At 42.8% G+C, this 14,922-nt stretch overlaps 1 protein-coding gene and 1 long non-coding RNA gene across 4 annotated transcripts in view; one reads left to right on the plus strand and one right to left on the minus strand.

Annotated features, from left to right (window-relative positions):
- Positions 1-4,437, minus strand: part of fsip1 (fibrous sheath interacting protein 1) — a 61,307-nt gene extending 56,870 nt beyond the window's left edge. For all 3 annotated transcript variants that reach the window (XM_048974488.1, XM_048974490.1, XM_048974489.1), the window contains exons 1-7: positions 4,264-4,437; positions 4,004-4,148; positions 3,626-3,807; positions 3,441-3,516; positions 2,934-3,029; positions 2,115-2,254; positions 1,838-1,948 (exon numbers count right to left, since the gene is read on the minus strand). In XM_048974488.1, coding sequence (XP_048830445.1) covers positions 1,838-1,948; positions 2,115-2,254; positions 2,934-3,029; positions 3,441-3,516; positions 3,626-3,807; positions 4,004-4,148; positions 4,264-4,437 — 924 coding nt within the window. The remainder of the gene's footprint in view (positions 1-1,837; positions 1,949-2,114; positions 2,255-2,933; positions 3,030-3,440; positions 3,517-3,625; positions 3,808-4,003; positions 4,149-4,263) is intronic.
- On the plus strand, positions 3,371-14,747 carry LOC125707391 (uncharacterized). The gene is made up of 5 exons (XR_007382273.1): positions 3,371-3,411; positions 4,071-4,155; positions 4,290-4,477; positions 14,529-14,581; positions 14,695-14,747. It is a non-coding gene; the product is annotated as an uncharacterized LOC125707391 (long non-coding RNA).
- Positions 14,748-14,922: the final 175 nt, after the last annotated feature.

Here is a 14,922-nt window from a genome sequence, read left to right on the forward strand (position 1 = left end):
CAAGGCTGAAGCCCAGAATTATCACCAGTAAATAGGAGAGATCCTAAATAAAATTCAAAAGGAAGCATTAAACAGCAGCTGCGTTGGATTCCAGGCCCTGACGGAATGCCAGCCTCTTCCTGGTGCGGAGGGCTCCCTGACATAGCATCGCAGCTCGACCCGTGAGACATCAAAGGCGAACTTGCTACCCATCAGCCTTTCATAGCTGCATGCCTAACAATAACAGGAAGCCTCTGCCGGGCTTATAAAATTCCCAAGAATGCATGCTTGTCTCAGTTTGAATGTGTGTTGCAATTACCCTGGGTTGGCTTGATAAATTTAGCATCTAAGGCTTTGAGTTTCACGAGAAGCAGAACAGTAGCCGTTATTAGCTTAAATAATACACAAAGTAAACAACACATCCAGACACACCTCAGACACAGTGTTCCACTCACACCAAGCTGCCACTATCACAGAAAATCACAGAAGCAGAGGGTGAGGAAACAGCCCAGGTTGGTTTATACAAGAATTTCCCTCCAGCTTCTGTGTGTCTGATCACATGTTTGTCATACAGTACTTGATTTGGAATATGCATGTTTTCCAGAAGTTACTAAATTGCCTATAGGAGTGCATGTGTGAGTGAATGGTGTGTGAGTGTGCCCTGTGATGGGCTGGCCCCCCATCCTGAGTTGTTCCCTGCCTCGTGCCCATAGCTTCCAGGATAGGCTCTGGACTCCCCACAACCCAGGAGGATAAGTGGTTTGGAAAATGGATGGATGAATGTTTTCCAGAAAAAAAACACAATACATTTAAAAATGTGCTTTACAGCTGTTAATCTTATTCAGGCTCCAAAAACACTAGAATATACACTGCTACATACACAGCTCTTTCCTTATGCCTTCTAAAATGTAAAGCCGCTTTTGGTTTTGAGATTTTTCCAAACAAAGACATTTCATGGTTTTCAGTGAATCCTGAATCCAGGAAATAAACAGCAATCTCATAAAACCAAAGAAAGAATATTTACAAATTCAAACCCAAGAACAGTAAGGTTCCAAAGTGCATGCAATATATAAAATATTCTGAATAAATTATGTGACCTGAGTGAAATATTCTTCAGCACCTAGAAGGCATTAGAAATTTGAATCATGATGTTGACCTTTGAAATATCTGCTCTGCAATATTAAAATCATTTTTGAAAATCAGCTCAGACATATACCATAGCAGATAGGAATTTTGATCATTTTTTTCAGTGATTTCATTGCATATAAACAAGGAAGTCCAGTCACCAATCTTATGCATTTCTGGCTTCCTGAACTTATGCAGAAACTCCCAGCTCATCATACACAGCATGTGATATAAAACTTCTCACCCAGTGAGGGATATAGACTTCCCCATACATAAACTATTTCCTGAGCTGGGTTCACACTTGGAACTTCATTTGCAGATATGTGGTAAAATGCAACAAAATACAACAAATAATCATGTTTTAACAGCATCAGTGGCATTACATTGATTTATTTGCCAGATCCGTTTGTTCAAAGTGACATACAAGTGAGAGAGCAGGGTCAACCAGTCCCTGGAGCAACTGGGGTTAAGGGCCTTGCTCAAGGGCCCAACGGTGAACTCACTCTACCAGCCACAGGATTTAAACCATGAACCTTCTGATCGCATAGCCATACACATCTGAGAACAGTGACTGCCATTGTGCAGATGAGGAAGGATACCACGGCCTGCGACCTTGCACCTGCCCTCTGCTCCCCAGATGAACTGTACGGGCCAATGGCACCGCATGTCTCCTCAAGTGCATGGGGTCACCCCCTCCCCCCCCCCACCCAATCACCCCACAGTCAGCAGATACCTCATCTCCTTCAGGGCTCGTGTTACACTCCTCAAGGTCTTGCAGGAGCTCTGCCAGTCTCTGCTTCTCCGCTTGTGTCATCAGCACCTGGCTCCCAGCATCCCGGACCAGCTGTCAGGTTAAACAGAGTCACATCAGACCACTGATTATGGTTCACATTTGCTGGTCATTCCAGCCCAGCCCTTAATCTGTTGCTCCATTGAACCTATTGATAGCTTATGTCGTTGAATGAAATACACTGTGCACAGACTCAAGCTCATTATGACCCCTGACCCACCTCTATGTTTTTCTTAACAAAGTCTTTTTTTTTTTTGGCCCTGACGACTCCACTCTGTCTGCAGTCTGGCGGATCTGGCACTGGGTCCTCAAGATCAAATTCGATGCAGTCTGTTGCTTTGCACCAGCCTCCTTTGCCTGCTGTAAGAGGTAAAACGCACAGCAGGCAAAATGCTAAATTATTTCAGTCAACTTCGATCACTTAAATCATTAGAATTCAGGAGAAATATTTACTGCAAATACCATTCTACTGTTGTGCAACACTAATTACCCTGACAGATGGAGCAAAATCTTGGGAAAATCAAGACAAACATTAACAATTACATGTAATTATGCGCAATTACACCAACTGCTAACTCACAGAAGACTTAGAATTATATAAATTCTAACAATATTTAGTGATTTACAGCAGTATCAGTAGGAAAAGTCATAAATGCAACTGGTTTTGCAAAACAGGACCCCTCAGCTTAATGTACTTTTCTTCTGCATAAAAACAATTAGCTTTTTCCTAATGGTATACTGCCATCTACTGTAAACAACTTAGAATTGCATGTAAGCAGGTGAAAGGAATAAAAACGTTGAACGTATACTGCTACAACGCTGTAAATAGAAAAAATCCAACATGGCCGGGTTACGAAATTAACACCAGTGGATGATCAGTTTCTTCCTACTTGGGAGTCATTCTTAAAACATGTACTTTCACATGAATGCAGCCATTGAAGGTTTTTCCAAAACACTTTGTGTGACCTGGCTCAGTGCATGGATTTCCCAGCTCAGTTCACCCTCCTGCACAGTGAACACATTTACTGCTGCTTCTTACCTTCATCCAGATTCTTTTCTTCTACATCATACCCATCTTGTGAAACCTGAGTCCCAAATATGGGAACAAAATCCCCGTCCTCACTAGGGTCATAGGCTGGAATATTTAAAAATGATTAAATTCATTATGACATAGATGGAAAAATGCAACAAAGACGTAAGTAATCTGCTAGTGGCTGGAAAATAAGCAGCAGAATGAGTGAGAAATGTGACCTCTGTGACCTGAGATGGAAGCAGTTTTCCCTCAAAAGAGTTTTCTGTTCGTGATTAAAAAAAAAAACAACAACACTGAACTGCCCCCAATTATCATCAACGCCTGACATGGACGTACTCTGGCAAATCACAATGGGGTCATCACTTTTCGAATGGGATTAAATGTCACATCAAGGTCTTGCCTTACAGGTTCACGTACAAAGATATTGGTGATTTAATGCTGGCACCATCGTTACAGCTCGTATAAATATCAGCACATGTGTGAGGTAAGTTTTTGGCCATTTCGCACACTTACGGCTAGTAGATCCTAGAGCCAAATAAAGTCGTGTGTTTTCAGCCTCATCGGCACGTTCTGGTTTTGTCCTTAGATCCTGCGAGATATTCAAATCCCCTGATCAGAAACTAAAACAAAATACCAGCTTTACTTTTTTTGGGGGGGGGGGTGAACAGATTTCAGGGCAGCAGTGTCTATATTTTCACCTTAAGTTCTTTCCATAGTTTCACCTGGAGCTCCTTCCCCATTGCCTTCACGGCGTTTTCTTTGGAGATTTGTTGCGTTAAAATTTTGTCCAGTTTTTTCATTTTCCTAATGGCTTCCTGAAGGACTGGAGTTTTATTCTCCTCATCAGATTCTTCCGTATAAAAGTCGCCTGACTTTCCTTCTGTTAAAAGAGGAACGTTAAAACAGATGTCTCTTTATGCCAATTGTCAGCTCTTTGCATATATGCTAAATTCAAAGCAATAATTTTAGCTTCACTGCTTACTTTTCTCTGCTAGACCACAAACATTTAATGGCATGTATTATATTACTCTTCATATTTATCGGTGCAATCTTTTCGGCATAAGTCAAATTCACACCTGACTCTGAGGAATTGCTTCCCAATTGATCCAACCGTCTTCCTTCATCTTCTTCTCCACGAACAAGGTCCATGGGTCTGCCATCTATCCATGCTTGATCTTCTGAGGAAACCGGGAGCTCACTGTCCGGTGCCCCCTTTTGGCCCTACAAAGTAAAGTATATTATCATTAGTGTATCTAAAGAGAGGTGTGTGGGATTATGGGAAATTTAACTGCGCAAAGTGTGGTGAATAACACAATGACACGGTCTGCGTAATTACATAATTAACAGGAGTTGCCGTTCCAGGGCTGTCGGGGCTTAGGACCGCAAAAGCATACGGGGTGTCCTGGTTAACCCGCGCACCTTCCCGCAACGACACTCGGCTTCCGGGCCGGGGACGCTCGCTGGACGCCGGGCGGGAGATATCTTCTAGGCTTCCCTTCGTGATGTCCATGGCGGCCAGAGGTGGATGGGTGTCTGCTCACCGACAACAGGTGAGCGTGTAAGCGATACGACTGAAAACGCAGCGAACCCTCAGCATCCACGCAAAAGCTACTGCATTTTACTCCTTACTGTAACCGGTAAAATTAGTAATAGTGAATGACTTTTGTTTTGAAAACAGGAAATGTAAAACAAATAATTATGACGTACTTATACTTTGAGTTAAAATTCAAACGATCTTCTTCTGCTCGGCTTTTCATGAATGAGCTCCAGCGGTAACCAAGACGCCGAGAAGCACGCAACTGTGTTGCTATACAAATTCGGCCCAACTTTATTGAGCGGCATGGCTTTTTACATTGTTCTGATAAGCTTCTAGGCAAAATAATGTTACAATGTGTAATGTGGAATAAAAAAAAATATTAGGATTCGTAGCAGGTAAGACAGTATACAATGGTGCCAGCAATTACTCCAGTGTTTATTCAGGGCAAAGGAAATTACACAGGAGGGATATGGTGATGAAGGGCAGTGGTTATCAGTTCAAAGAAAATCCCCACCCACCTCCCAGCCCCCCTGAATAGGCAGGCGTGGGTGGGGTTAAAGGGGCTGTAGTCCATTCAGGGTGGAAATCCAAGCCCAGGAGTCAGAGTCTTAGAACTTAAGAACTGCAGTTACGCTTGAAAAGAGATATTGGGAATAATGCAACTGTAGCATACAGCTAGTTTCAGAAAGGCCCATACCCAGTTCTTAGGTGACAGAATGAGGGAAAGCCTAGATTGCTTGCAGAGGTGGAAAGTTCAGGTCCAGAAAGTACAAATCCAGGCCAAGGTTTTGTTTCAACTAACCAATTGAGCACACTGCGACTATTTATACTCAACCGGCTGGTTGAAACAAAATCTTGGTCTGGATTTGTACATTCAGGACCTGAACTTTACACCTCTGATTGCTTGAACCTTGTTTTGGAGTCAGCAGATCCACACCTAATGAGGAACTAAGGTAGCTAACCATGAATGCTCACCAGATGGAGTCCCACATCCTGTGAAATGCATTCTGTCCAGCTTTCACTATAGATTAAATATAGGGAGGCTACCATGTACTCCGGTGAAGCATTTGCTGTATTTCTTTGACCCCACTAGATGGTGCTGTGTTCAAAAGAGGGTACAAAGCATGCCCAAAAGCAGACCAAGAGCGCCATCTAGTGGGGTTAAAAAATACAGCAAATGGTTCATGAAACATCATGTTGTCCATCACCAGAAATAGGCAAGTAGCAAGCCAGCCCTCCTTTTTTTCCAGGGAAAAATAAGCTGGTGATGATCCTAACTCTGTTTTAGGAACATCTACATTAGGTTCTGCAGCATAAGCTGCAAAGATCCCTTCACATATAAGAGCTCACATGTCAGCTATAGTATCTCTTCTTACCCACATTCCCTCTCAGTGTGGTAGACAAGGAAATACAGAAAATAAGAGTACAGGTGAATACGCCTTATGGTATGAAGTACATTTTACAAGGAGAATGTAAAAAGAAATATTGCAGCAACAAAGAGGTAACTCTTGCCATTTCAAGAGAAAGCATCTCTTGCCCTAAAGCAAGAATCTTAATCTCTGTGTTTTTCTGTAGATCAGAGAATGCATACTGCGCTCACATGCCCTTTTTTCCCCAGGAGGGGTTTTAAGCTTTGCTGGGAAGGCTGCCCTGGCCCCTGGGTGGGGCAGTTATTGGTCGCCAGCCTTATCCTGTTGATACTGATATAAGGAAACCATTGCTCTGCATGACCCTGATCACCTCCTGCTGCTGTGCAGTGGATTTCAGATGGAATGTCTTATCACAAATAATGATAAGTTATCAAATAAAATCTTGAATCTTTCTTAAATATTTTATGTTCTGTGTGTTCAGGTTTTCAGGTTTCTAGTGATTTGGCGAACTGTCCAACAAGAAGAAAAGCTTACTCTAGTTGCCCTTCTTACCCACCATATAAGAACCCCCAAATTGTGCACAGTGGCTATTTTTAACCTAAGTTATGCATGCTTGCTAAAATGAAGAATGTTAACATAATGATCAGAGCTATAATTATTCAAAGTAAGTCTGAATGACTACAATGATATATATGTTGATAGCAGAAGGGAACTTTTATTGCAAATGAAAATGATTTTATACAATTTCCTGTTCTTGCGGATAGGGATAGTATTATATTCAGGAATGATTACTGAAAGGACTGAAGGGTAAATGAATGTTGTTGCCATGGTGATTTCGACTCTCCATCTAAGGAGTGGGCTCTCTCCCTCTCTCTTCCTCTCTCATTCTCCTCTCTCTTTGTCTTTCCTGCTTGGTGTTCTCCCTCTCTCTCCTGCTCCAACCATTCTAGGTTGATGTTATAATCAGTTGAGAGCCATTGATAGTATTGTAATAGTCAGCATTTTTCTAAATTGCCTCTCATTTTCAGAGACATATACTTCCTATAATAAATTTTTTTTGCAAGCCCTGTGCCTTTTCGTAAATTGATTTTTGACCCTAATTGACACTTCAGATTTTAATTATACAATGATAGAAAAGGACGATTTATTCAAAGTGGGTGTTCATCAGTGAAGATCTCAGTTGTGGTACACTGTAAAGAATTACGATGCACTCATTATTAGCACTCAAGGGTTGTTTTACTAATGAATAAACTAACCAAATGACCATGACGTATTGCAAAAAAAACCTCATTTGTCTTCCCATCCATCCATGTGAGGCTCCACATTTTTCCTCCCTGTAATGTTTTCTGTACAAGAGAGAAACAAAATGCAGCCTGTTAAAGCTTTCATAAAGATAGCAAGGCAGTAAGCTAGACGACTTGTTTTAATATTATCGACATTTATATAAAATCTGCTTATATCATAAACTAACTCTTTGGTCTGTTCAAGTTCCAAAAGGATTGAAATAATTGCCGTACAGATTCTGCTATGTGCTAAGAGTAGCAGATAAGGTATCTGTCCTGCAGTGGAGTGTGTGATGCAACAGCTTGTTGGGAATCCGCCGTACACCAGCAAGAGGCGATCGGCACCGCAGGGGCTGGCAGTTACTGCGCCTTGAGTAGTGCCAATAGGACGCAGTTAGCAATCGATGATTGTCCCAAACAACGATTCAGGCGTAAAGCCTGAGCTGGCAATAGAGAATCGTGCTTAAATCTGCATGCGTGGTGGATGCTAGTGGAGAAGAATGGCTGCTCTGAGGCGAGTGCAGTTTCCTACCCGTAAGGGAATACTGTCCTGAATCGACTGCATGCCTGTAACCAGGTTCCCCTTGTGTAGCTTTTTTCCCAGTAAGCTTTGTTCCCCCTGTCTCCCGAGTCTGCTTCCCTGCTGTGCTGCTGGAGGGTGTGAGTGAGATTCTGTAGCTAAGCTGCAAGATTTCATCCATGATTTAGAAGGAACCTAAACATTCAATGTGCTGTGGCAGAGGTTCCAGCCAAGTCTCTGTTGCCTGTAGTTGTGCCGAACTCCTGCCAATCTCTGTGCCTGGATGGGTGTGTGACACAGTGGCCTGTTGGGAATCTTTCTGCCAGCAGGGGATGCTGAGTGGCTTCCATAAATAATGTAATGTCAAAAAATGCCCGTAGGACACGGTGAGTGACTGATTACCCACCCTGAGGGTGGGACCGTCTTCCCCTGCAGGGCAGAAAGCTTAGACTGGGAAGAGCTTAGAAGGAAAAAAGAAGCCAGTTATTCTTGTGTGCATATGCCACTATATACTGGAAGATACCGAATGAACTGCCCCTGTAACATGCACCTTTTATAATGTTTCCTCATTCTTTGAATAAATCTTTTTGTCTGTTCACTTATCCCTTTGCCAACCAAATCTAGAACTTCCTTTTTCTATCTTTCTGCTCACGTGATCAATACACCTATGCAGGCTACAAAAACAACGGGGAAATCCTTGACTAGCTTGTGAAAGCTGAGAGCGGTTTCTCAAGTACTACCGTATTCTGTAGAAACGATTCCTTTAATATCTGCTCACTATTCTAAGGAAAGTGGATCTTTGATTTAGATTTTATTAAATCACATTATTGTCCAATGCATTTTGGGTATCACGGCTTTGGCTTGGCCGTCGGACGTTCGTGCAGAGAGGCCCAAACGCTGTGCTTTGTTGTGAGCTTTTTAAAAAACAGGAAATGACATCAGCGTAGTCAGGGACGGATTATGGGTTGTGTGAGACCCTGGGCAAAACGTTCGCGAGGGCCACCCCCCACCACCACTAGCACCACCACCACAACCACCACAATTCAAGGGCCCTTGGCAGCCAAACGCCCTCCCTATTGGGTCAGGGGCCCTTGTAGGCAAAGGATCAAAGAATGTAGGCCCTCTAAAATAGACAAACGAAAATACATTGTTGATAAGCGTTGCAAATTGTTTTGGGCTAGGGGCCCCATGGGCCCCCTGCACCCCAAGGGCCCCTGGGCCCGATCCGTAATCCGTCCCTGAGCGTAGTTACGGCATTACTGGCAGGCTTCATTTGCTATGCCCCGTGTAAAAGACATGTAGAAGTCTACAGCTGATTCCAAAAAGAATTCCCATCTGGTTGTGAATAAAGAGAAGCATCATGTAAAGTCTGACATTTACAGCAGCTTATGCCTTTTCTTGCAGGAGAAACCCCACACACACAAATAAAACTTAAAACTAACATGAGTGCAGATGCTCCTCTACTTACGAACTTTCAACTTCCGAACTTTCAGTCATACGAACGAAGAGGACTGTAAGTCCAAATTGTGTTCATTGGGCTCCAGTTTCCTGTCCGCAACATAATTTTTTTTCTGTGCGCCAACTCCGCCTAGTATAACTTCAGGCCGTTACTCCTGCCGCGCAGCAGCGTAGCGTGCGTACGCCCAGCATCCTACAGTAGTTGTTTGTATTTGCATTTTACCCTTAAAATGATGTTGAATAATGACTTACGAACATTTCAAGTTACGAACGGCTGTTCGGAATGTATCTCATTCGTAAACAGAGGAGAGTCTGTAAATATTAAAAACAGTATTTGCTTTGCGACAGTGTGGGGAATCAGCCGTTCTCCTGAATTTGCTGTGAATTAAACTGAAATTTCTGGTGTGGAGAGCAGCCATTTTCATTAGGCATGTTCCATCTTACTGTGGGACAACCTACTGTGCGTTACTGGTGGAGGTGTTACTTTTTATCCACTAGATGGCAGAATACAATCTGGGCAAACTAGGAGACCATACCTTGACATAGACTGCATGGAGCTGGTGATTTTCCTTAGTCACTTTGTCTTTGCCTGTATTTGACTTTAATTAATCCTTTTCCCCTCTGTGATGTGTGGTGCGCATTCTAGAAAATACCCCGCTAACAATGTAAACCACTTGGGGAAAAGAAAGCACATTAGAAACAGATGATGTAGCTTGCAGTTGCATTTAATGACTATAATTCACACTGGATAGTTTCAGTCTAATTTAGCTCTTTCCAATTCCAATTCTAAGCACCCTGGTACTGCCAGGACCTTTTAAGGGCTGTGGGTGTGTGGCCCAAGCAAGCCCAGTGCCTCCCCACACGTCAGTGCCAGCGGGACTAGTGCCGCATCTCCTCCGGGACGTGCTGACGTGGCAGCCAGGTGAAAAGCAGGCTTCTCTCCGCATAGCCAGCAGAGCAATGTACTTTCCCACTGCAGCTGAACTCCCAGCTATTGACTTAACCTAGGCTTCACCCCACCTTCCCGGCATGACTGTTTCAGCTGGCTGGGCCTCTCCAGGGCCATCTGCTGGGAAGTATTTTGTCTTTATAATATCTGTTGATGCACTGACATGCACAGTTATAAGTGCATTCGCTTATATGCAAGGCATTTGGATTGGGTTGGCCCTCCATTTGCGAAGTAGCCTTTTTCCAGTATCTACACCACTTGGACCAAGAAGGATACAGAAGAATAATTCTCCTGCTTTGCCTCAGCTGTCTATGTTGAGTTTCACAGCGCTTCATAATCCTCAGTGGTTATATAACCTGTGACCCCTGAGGGTTCTGCGTCTGTATTCTGTGGACAGAACGGAGTTGCCTGGAATGGAGCTTTGGGTAAACGCTCTAATTCTGTATAATCAGGACATGTGGGAAGAAAGTAATTCTAATGAGCTTTCAGAGAACTGCAAAAGCCACGTGGAAAGTATTGTATTAGGGCTGCCTGGCGTAATGAATGTCGTATATTTGAATAAGTCTATCGTTTTGTTCACGTCACGCATTTGTCGAAAACTGATCCCTTTTGCCCAGTGAGGTGCTTTTCGGGGTAGCACTCTTCCTCCTTCGGATGGCTGTACATGACAGGCTGAAAAAAAATTCAAAAGCCCCTCTCAAAGTTTCCACCAGATACTTTCCATCATTCATTTTTTTATTTGCAATTGGGGGGATATTCTGCCTTGCATGAGTCACAGTCCTGGCCAACACATGTTTGCATAATCCAGAGCTTTGTGGACAGCTAAGTAGTCCAGGAGTCACCAGGGCCTTGCTATTGCATGTGGATGGATTCAGTCCTCTAATAATAATGGCTACAACAGCATTGGGAATACAATCGTTGATATGCAAGTTCACAAGTAATTCTGTGACCTGAGTAATAGCGTTACCATGCTACGGCTAACACCAGCCACACAATGGTGCCATGCTCCAAAAGATCATCATTTCAGCTTTCCTGAAAAGTAGCTTTTAAAAGAAACCTGGTCATTAATTATAGACTAAATTTTTTTTTTTTTTTTTTAAAAAGGCTTATGAAGGCAATGAATAAATATTCAGCTACAGGCTTTTAGCATGGGGAAATGAAAAAATACATTTCAAAGATAAAGCCATTGGTAAGTGTTATCAAACAGATTACATTTATAATTCATTATCTCCCACTATCAGCCGTGTTCTTAATGACTCTCCAATGTAAACAAGAGTGCAGCACTTAAACTAGGGCAGATGAAGTTAAGACTAACAAAGTCACTTCCGTCCTTGACTGGCTGTAACACTGCGGCTTCGCAACTTGGCAACAAAAATCACACTTCCTGACGGGCACTGTGTCCCGCAACCCTTGCAGATTAAGCTGTCTGTCAAAATCAGGCCGGCTGCATCGTGGCAGGCAAAGCTGAAATCTCTGGGAAAATTCCATTCCACCCACGTTGACGGATCGAGGGTCTTTCGTGAGAGTGCTGTGTGACACAACACTGCCTCATGTCTGTTGCACAATGTACGGCTTACAATATAATGTGCCAATAATTCATTCATCTTGGTAATCCAGCTGGGCTGAGAGGTAGTGGGTCTATCTAATGTTCTGGCACTAGGGGAACCCCCCCCCCCTTACATATAAACAGATGTCATGTGGCAGCCTCAGTCGAAATGTATGCCTGTGTCTTCTTGAAATAGTGGAAGTATGAGGGTGCCGCTCACTCCCTTCATACCGGCCTTGTGAACGCAGTTGCGTACAAAGACATTAACAGCAGAGGTGCTAATTGGTGGGAAGACAGGTGCCCAACGCTGTCCACTTAAACCACTGAAAAAGCCTTTTGAACCATCAGCGACACAGCTGAAGAGGGAGCTCACTCAGCGAAATCTGTGATCGCAGCTGAGGTCATGGCAACCTAGCCTGCAATCAGTTATTCAACAGAATAAATTACACCTCCAACGGAATAGTTCTGGCAGTATTAACCACACACATACAAACACACACATACAAATAGACTTGGCCTGAAACACTGATCGTGTGTCACCCTTCTCCATGAGGAGTATTTCAATGGACTGTTATACAAATGACTCTGGTCTATGACCCCCCCACCCCTTGCTTTTCAATACAAGCTTTACCTTTACATTTATTTAGAAGGCAAGAGGTCAACTTAAAGGTTGTTGCATTAGGCGGCAGACAGACAGCATCACCACAAGGCTTTACTCTGTACAAGCAGTTAGCCTCATGTGGCATTGCTTTCAGCAGGAGACCCGAATAATACTACCACTACCAACACATGATGAATCATTGAGCTCAAATAAAAGCACGATAAATTGGCTTCAAAGTTCTGGTTTTACGACTGCAAATCACATTACAACTATAAAATAACCTCAGAAAAATAGATAAGGCAACAACAAGCCACAGCAAATCATCCAGGGGGGAAAATAACATAAAACCTACAATTCGAAATCCATTCACGGAATATACACTGGCGGTCCAAAGGCTTTGCCCACCACAGGTTTTTACCACTTTTCCATTTACTTCATACACTGCAGAATTTTTATTCTCGTTAAGCATTGGAAAGTTGAGTGAACAGCTATAAATGAAAATATCAGTCAAATAAAACAGGTTTTACTTTTTTGGAAAGAATATGTAGCAGTGTATGCCTGACATCCTATGGACTGGTTGCATGGTGAGGGTATAGTCAGATTCTAGGCTGTCCTTTAACTTTAAATGCACTGGTTAACTGTTCCATCCCATGGAACAGAGCAGTGTTTAATGTCCCTTGTAGAAAAGGATGCCTTGAATTTTTTCTGCCGTTATAACTGCTAGAGGTGGTTACTTTCATGAATCAAACATATGACATTTCCTTGCTATTAAAGGAACTCGAATGGTGAATATATTGTAAATTTATCTGAGAGCAAAGAATGTTGAGCAAATGTAAAATGCAAATGTAGAAAATGTCAGGATGTGTAAAACTTCTCACTGGTAGTATATGCTTGACTAAATCGGTCAAAATATGTGAAAGAGGGCTGAATTTGGGATGAAACGCCCTTATGGTGGAAATCAGTCAGTAAAGCCTGAAGATGGCAGTAAGACACAGTGATTCTGCCGTCACTTTGGCAATAAAAGAACGCTGGAGAAGGCCATGAAGGTCTGAGCACCACTTCTTCGTTAGCAACGAGAAAGGAAAACCCAGCCGGAGTGTGCAGGGAAGTCCGACAGGTTGTGGCTGTCGACCGCGAGCCCTTTCTGTGGCCATAAAACCGCGTTGGTTTGCTGTCACTGTTCTGCATTAGACTGTCATCCTTATGTAGAACGATGACCACTGACAGACCAGCAGTGCGCTTTGGGAAACCGACAAGCCGGACTGGCCAGTTCAGGCAACAGGGTCAAATTCTGCTGTGCAAATCCATTTATCCCTTCAGTGGTAGTGCATGTTTAGTTTGACCTCAGGGTTAATTTGTTAGACCTTGTGACTGAGGTACACAGTTTGAGAAGGGAATGTGAAATGCGGCCTCGAGGGGGTGAAATCCAGCCACAAGAAAAGCACCAGCCTCACCTGATACTGATCTCCGGGACTCATCGTTCCTTATTCATCAGTGAAATCAGGTTTTCTCTCCTCTCAATGCTGCCTTTTCGGTGGCTGAGCCTCATTTGCCTTCAGTCAGTAAGACCAGACACCCGCTGAAAAGCGAAAAGGGCGACTTAGAGGGTCATTACAGAGGCAGCTCAAGGGGTTTCTTCGGACTCAGCGACCGGAATGCCAAAGGCCTCGGTACCAGTGGATGGTGAGCTGACGGACCTTATTACTTTGGCAAAACCTTAGGATGCACAAGCCATTCTCTACATAATGTGTGGAAATACTTCTCAACTTATTTCAAAGTCTTCAGCTGTCATGTGCATGTATAAAGGCCAGTTTTACAAACTTCTCACCTTATAAGAACATCTCTGTTTCTTATTTTTGGTCGTAGCTCTGCTGCAAGGCTTTATTTTCTTTCCTATGTTTCTGTTTCCGAAACTCTTTCCGACAGCCCATACTTGCACCCAATTCACTGTGAGCATTTAACGGTCATGTACGCTAATTTTTACCTTTCACCACCAAGGATTTCGGGGATAAACTGAAGATTAGGAATTCACAAGCGATACAAAAAAAAGACACTGACGGTCTCTATACATGAGACATTATGTGGTAATGAAGAAAACATTAGCAGGAAAGCATAAAGGTGAAATTCTGTGTAAATGAACAGCAATTACTTGGTTCATTGGTTTCTTTGATAAAAATGTCATTTCATAATTACATGTACATCTCATACAAGTGTCTGTCAAAGTAATCTTGAACACTGTATATTGTTTATACAAAATAGGATTATATGGGAAGAAATGAATCCTGCAACAATTTTTATTAAATGAATGGGGGTTTATACTGACTCGTCTGCTTACAGATGTGACGCTCCATACCCCAGCTTGTGCTGCCATGTAAAACCTCATTGATCATGTAAGCATATATCATTGGCTACAATCTGTAAATATATATTACTGGCAGAAAATGATTACAATTAATTGGTTTGTGCTGTCGATATTCACATTTTCCTCTGTCTCCTTTTACAGGTTCCTCCCAGCCATTACGGAGGAGCTAAGGGAAGCTCGACCCCCCCCCCCCCCCCCCCCCAAAAAAAAAAAAAAGACAAGAGCTTCCTTGAAAGCCTCCTTCAAGACCTTTAGGGAAGTTCTACAAAACTGTCCACTTTTGTGTTATAGGCTATATTTTATTTTCCGTACATTAAGGTTCCTGAAATAAAAAATAATAGAATAAATATGTATAATTTTAAAGCATTA

The sequence above is a fragment of the Brienomyrus brachyistius genome, chromosome 14 (genome assembly GCF_023856365.1).
Source record: "Brienomyrus brachyistius isolate T26 chromosome 14, BBRACH_0.4, whole genome shotgun sequence".
Lineage (NCBI taxonomy): Eukaryota > Metazoa > Chordata > Actinopteri > Osteoglossiformes > Mormyridae > Brienomyrus > Brienomyrus brachyistius.